We start from the raw sequence: 6,098 nt of genomic DNA on the forward strand, positions 1-6,098 counted from the left end.
CATTTCAGAAAGTGGTGGAAAATGTTTCAAACTAACTTATATATATATAATGTATCACATACATACATACATATATATATATACATATACATATACATATATATATATATATATACATATATATATATATATATATATATATATACATATACATATATATACACACACACACACACATATATATATACACATATACATATATACATATATATACACATATATATATATATATATATATATATATATATATGAAGAACTATATTTGTAGAAGCCACTGCTCTGAAAACGCTCTGTACTTATTGCACCACATGCACCATCTCCTCCATGTGTATGTCTGCAAATTAACATTAGCTGTTAATTAAATTAATCAATAACCATTACAAGGAAATGGACTGTGGCTTAATTAAATCAAACTGCAACAACCCCAGAATGCTAACAAGCCTGCGGCAAGACTCCCCTGGGAAACTCATCAGGGTGTAGGAACACTCGTCATAAGGGCCCTGGGCTCTGAGCATTAGCAGAGACAGTGATCTGCTGGCTACAGCTGCTGCCAGTGACTCAGGGGAAATTGCAGCCGGGGCTCTTTGACCAAGGACCTCATATTGTGCTGTGCCAAACTCACAGTCACAGAAAACCAATCAGGAGGGAGCAATACTGTGATGATAATTAAGAAGAGAATCAGAAAAAAAAAAAAAAAACCTGTTGCTGCTGTTAATTTCAGATATTAGCCCTTCTAGTCTGGGCATTACATATTCTGTTTGTTTAAATCTGATGTTTAGATACAACATCAAAACATCAGATTCACAGATGATCTTTTGGTCAACTGGGTAGTAATTAGGGACGCTTAAAAATAAGCTTATGTTAGGAAAGGTTCAAATTTATATTTAAGTTCATATATTTGTGACTGCTGGTATTGAATTAGAGCTCAAACAATCGATTATTAATCGATTACTAAATTAATCGACAACTATTTTGATAATCGATTAATTGGTTAGAAGCTTTTTTTTCATGATTAAAACAAGATTTCCGATCTTTTAAGATTCTTAAATGTGAATATTGTCTTAATGTCTTTGCTCTGGATAACAAAGAAATAATTCAAAGTTAATCATTTTGGTTTGTGGACAAAACAAGGCATTTGTGAACATCGTCATTTCCAGGTTTGACACAATCATCATGAAAATGAAAATAATCGTTAGTTGCACCTCTATATTGAATGATGAAAAAGTAGCGATGTGCATAAATATAAAACACTGAGGATACTGCTTCGATACCTATTTTCCATGTCTATCTACCTATATAGTCATTTTAATTTACTAAGCTGTTAACTACACTAATGCATTTACCACCTAGCCACTACCAGTCATTTCAAAAACATAATGTTCCAATTGTGAAACAAATATGCTTCTCTATAAAATAAAATATGTTTTATGTACTTTTTACAGTGTGTGCTAAATAAAGTAGCAATGTGGTATTTTTTTTTTTTTATAAATGGTATCAGCTTTCAATTTTTTCTTTTTCTGATCTAGTGATTTTGACCAGTATCGGAGTATACACTACATTACATTGTGACGCATTTTGGAATCAAGTCAAATCCTTGACATGAAAACAGTAATAAAATCGAATGGTGTAAGACCGAAGATGCACAGCCCCCAGCAGAAATCACGGTCCTTAAATAACCAATGAAGTAGCTTGCTTATATAATATTTAAATATACTGCAGATTAGCCTCCTTCAGCAACATGCAGATTAGACATGCATATTAAATATGAATGTGTGCATTTGTGCTTACACACATGTGGGAAAAGAGAAGCCACAGATCACAGAAGGGAATTTTCAACTCTCATAGTTGAAGAGGAGCCAGGGAGCTCTCGAGGCTGAGTCTAATGTCTACTCTCCAGTGGAAAACTAGGCTACGAGAGTTTACTGCCAAAAATACATGATTTTTGCACTATTGCATCTCTCCTCTGGGCTGATAGCATGGTTTATGACCAAAGACAGCTTCCCAACTGAGGATGAGAGCAAAAAAATTGCGGGGTGTGCCAAATCACCACTTGAAAACAACCCTCTCTACATTTGGGGGATCCAGAATCTCTGGCACAGAGTTAAAAGTAAACACCAAAATGGAAACAGATGTTGAGTGAGAGCTGCTCTACACTAGTGTATATTCCATGTTTTCAGCTATTCTCTCTTTCTCTCCTACTGCCTTCTTCTCTGGTTAAACATAACGAGTGGGGGTTGAAAAAAATGACAGAAAAACGATGGTGGTCACAAAGTGGAAAACTGTGTTGTGAAAACCCCAGATCAGTCCCAGCCCAACCGGATGAACTCAGTGTAGACTTAAATGTCAGGAAACATTGACAGATGACAGAGGGCAAAGGTTAAAAAAAATGGAGATAGAGATGAGGCTATGTCATCAGGTGTGACAGACAAGCTAAATTGAAGCCTTCTCAAGTTGTACCCAAATGTTTAAATGCACTTATTGTAAGTCACTTTGGATAAAAGCATCTGCTAAATGACATGTACTGTAATGTAAATTAAAGACATTAAATGTGTGTATTTAAAATGTTGATATGGGGTCAAAAGTCCAATTTGATGCCATTAAAACTAAAGGGACAGAGATAAACCCTGATAAATGTTACACTGACCAGTTCTGTGACTGCTTTTCAAATGGCATCTTTTGATGTTTGATAAGAAAAACTAGTTTTAATTGTCTTATATTTTTAAAGATGCTAGATGCTTTGTGGACTATTTAGCGGATAGTGTCCCCCACATTGATAAATTGCTCCTTCATTTTAGCTTTAAGTTATTTACAATATTCTGAGGAATATGTTTCATATATTTGCACACATGTTTTCATTTGTTCAAGCTACAGAACATAGACCCAGAGTTATGCCGAAGTGGCGCAAGCTTCACAGAGTTGTGAACAATTAAGAATAATAAAAGGTGCAACTTCTCCCCCAAAACTGGTACAGAACAATTACAACACAATTTGAAATCCAGCACTGTTATTCTTTTTAAAGATGTGGTCTAATTAGGCAATTGACCAAGCAAACCAGCCAACAATGTCTGGAGGTTTCCTGATTTCAATAAAGTTTTTAATAAAGCTTTGAAGCTGGCCATTATAGGTTATTGATAATTAGGGATTAATCTGATAAACAATTGACTTTCAACAGGGAACAAGCATCCTTTGGAGTGGATATTATTTATGGACTTTGGTTGAAGGTTTCAGTTTCAGACACTGTCTGTTCACCACAACCTCTGTCTGCGGTTCAGTTGAAGTTCTTTCCTCACTGAACTCTAGCATCAGGCAACGCAGACAACTGTGAACTTCCCTCTATGACTCAGCACTGTGTGCTATCCATATTTAATCGATGAAGTCATGATGGTCATGATGGAAGGGACAAAAGATAAACAGTAGTAGGGCATGTCCATTATTGAACCACAGCAATCATTCTGTATTCACTTTTTTTATTTACATTTAAGAAAAACCTAATCAGGTGTCATGTTTAAGTAAATGCCAAATTAGACTGTGCAGATACATTTACAAATTGAATGACGACGGCTGACGTCCCGTCAATGCAGCTGTTCAGATAACACACATGGGTGTTTATCACTAGAGTGTTGAACCAGCCAACTTCAAGTCACAGCTGACTGGGATGTTTCCCCTTTATTCCCACCACTGAATGTGATCCCAAAGGAAATGCTCAGATTAAAAAAAAAAACTCCATTCTTCTGCTAACAACTTTCTAACATCTGTTCCTCATTTTTTTGTGAGAGAGGATGTCACAGAAACAGCAGAGGGTGCAGGGGCTGAGGGAGGAAGGAGGGAGGCGCTTTCTCAAATCTCTAAAATAGAGGAAGTTGAGAGCAAACATCCCATTTTACTCAACTTTTAAGAGTTGATGAGGAGGGGAAACAAAGAGGTTGTGAGTGATGATGTCAGAAGTAATACTGCTTTTGAAAATATCACATGAGCAGCCAACGCCTGACCAAACTGCTGAGGAGCTCATTTACACTTAACAGTGGATAAAAAAAACACTTAATATAAACTAGAGAAAGCACTCAGAGAGCACAAACTTCTGACAAGGTCACTCACTTTCCCACATCACCACCAAAGTGTAATAATTTCTTCCTTTGGTCAAAACAAAGGATTTTTAATCCATTATTTACTTTTTGAGTTATACTGTTCACATCAGAAAATAAATGTGGCCAAAACCATAACCTTCTTGGGGAGGTACTGACAAAAACAATAGTAAATACCCAAACCCTCAGAAATGCGTAAGCAGGTCAGAGTTCAGAGAACATACACCCTAATGTGGTTAACAAAAAAATGTATCAGCAGCTATTTTAATAGCTTTTCTGCTTTTCAGATAGATAGATAGATAGATAGATAGATAGATAGATACTAGGGATGCACAATATTATCTGCACGATATCGGTATCAGCAGATATTGGCTTTGAAATGTATTATCGCAAACACGCCAAGATCCGCCAATATGAGTAATGACTAAACTAGGCTAAAAAAGCTGCTACCTTCTTGACTTCTATGCTAGCGTCCACTGCAGATATTAGTTTAAGATATATTTATTTTGCACAATAAAGATATTTTATAACCACATCTGCTGTGACATATGTATGAAAACTAAGCAAAAAGACCCTAATAAAATACTAGATCAGAGCAATTCTATCAGCGATATTAATCATGTTAAAACACTGGCAGCCAAGTTCTTGCCACATACTGTAATACATATTCACATCCATTTTTACATAGAATATGTCCTTGTTTCCATGATTCACATTCAGGCGGTGGCACAGCTTGATAGTGACCATATGTCCTGATTCACCACACACATCAGTGAGTTTGTGTTGGGTTTCCCTGCCTCCTCGACTTGGCCCCACGACTTTCCTTTCTTTACAGACAAAAATAGAATAGTAGCAGGCAGCTACAGGCTAGCTGGATCCTGCTAATTAGCTTGGAGCAGCTAGCTGGATACTTTCCCCCTGTCAATATGAATTAATGACAAGTGTAAAGGGAAAACAATCCTCATTAGTCAACTTAACCTTAACTCACCTGAAGCGCGGGGAGTCCTTCAAACACTCCTCAAAATCCACGGTTATCTTCATTTTGCCGCAGTCACTGGCTCTCCTTCTCTCTAAGATTAAACACAATAATCCAGACTCAGTCTTTCTGGCTGATTAGCTTATGTGCTAACGTTCTTCCAGCTGGCTCCACTCTGTCACTCACTGCTCTGATAGCCAGCTAGTCCCGGAGGCTAGCAGCTACACGGAGAACGTAGCGGCAATGCGACCATAAAACAACACGGTGCTCAAGGTGCGAGAGGCTTCGAGGAAACGGACAGACTGTTAGAGACAGCGGTCAGCAGTGGAGACAGGGGCGAGTCACCCGGTAGCTGCTCAGGTCATAACAGCCAGTGGGAGAGTAACAGCGGACTATACACACATACATACACACACACACATACACACACACGCGCGCATACACATATACACACAGATCGTCTATTCCGGAAAGAGGGATCACTACCACCCTGTGCTAATGTGACCGACTTCTGCCGAGTGTATACCGTAGAAGTGTGTTTCTGAAAAGGATCGCAGTTTATTCACCACATTCATCACTGTTTTAAATATGACACTTTTTTCTTTTTATTTCACAAATGCGTTATTTTGTCAAATGTTCATATTATTTTACTTTTTTGGGGGCTTTTTAACTACGGAAGAGGATTAGGGCCACATCTGGATTTTTTTTTTTTGAAACAACATTAAAAAAATTCATAAACAAATAGCCAGATTATTGCGGGGGAAAGGGTCAAAATTCTGTGGAAAAAAGTCAAACTTTAATTCTGACGTTTTTCTCAGCTAATTGGGATTTTTCTCATAATTGTCTTTTTCCTCAGAATTAGGACTGATTTTGACTGTGGCCCTAATCCTCTTCGATAATTAGCATATATTGAACAAATCACTAATTCACTTTTATGATCACCTACTTTTTTTAAGATGTACCTCAAAAAAAATTATCTGATAATAGTACAAATAAGTGCCTTGCAGCCATAATAATGATATATATATTTGTTCACTGTG

The 6,098-nt window shown here is 37.0% G+C and overlaps 1 protein-coding gene across 2 annotated transcripts in view; it reads right to left on the minus strand.

Annotated features, from left to right (window-relative positions):
* LOC131465492 (arf-GAP with coiled-coil, ANK repeat and PH domain-containing protein 2-like) overlaps positions 1-5,482 on the minus strand; it is a 43,227-nt gene extending 37,745 nt beyond the window's left edge. The window contains exons 1-2 of one of the 2 annotated variants that reach the window (XM_058638210.1): positions 5,245-5,482; positions 5,071-5,152 (exon numbers count right to left, since the gene is read on the minus strand). In XM_058638210.1, the coding sequence (XP_058494193.1) occupies positions 5,071-5,123 (53 nt within the window). In that variant the 5' untranslated portion in view covers positions 5,124-5,152; positions 5,245-5,482. Of the gene's footprint in view, positions 1-5,070 lie in introns of both variants that reach the window. The other variant, XM_058638211.1, reaches the window with a different exon arrangement.
* Positions 5,483-6,098: the final 616 nt, after the last annotated feature.

This window comes from Solea solea, chromosome 9, assembly GCF_958295425.1.
Source record: "Solea solea chromosome 9, fSolSol10.1, whole genome shotgun sequence".
In the NCBI taxonomy this organism is placed as follows: domain Eukaryota; kingdom Metazoa; phylum Chordata; class Actinopteri; order Pleuronectiformes; family Soleidae; genus Solea; species Solea solea.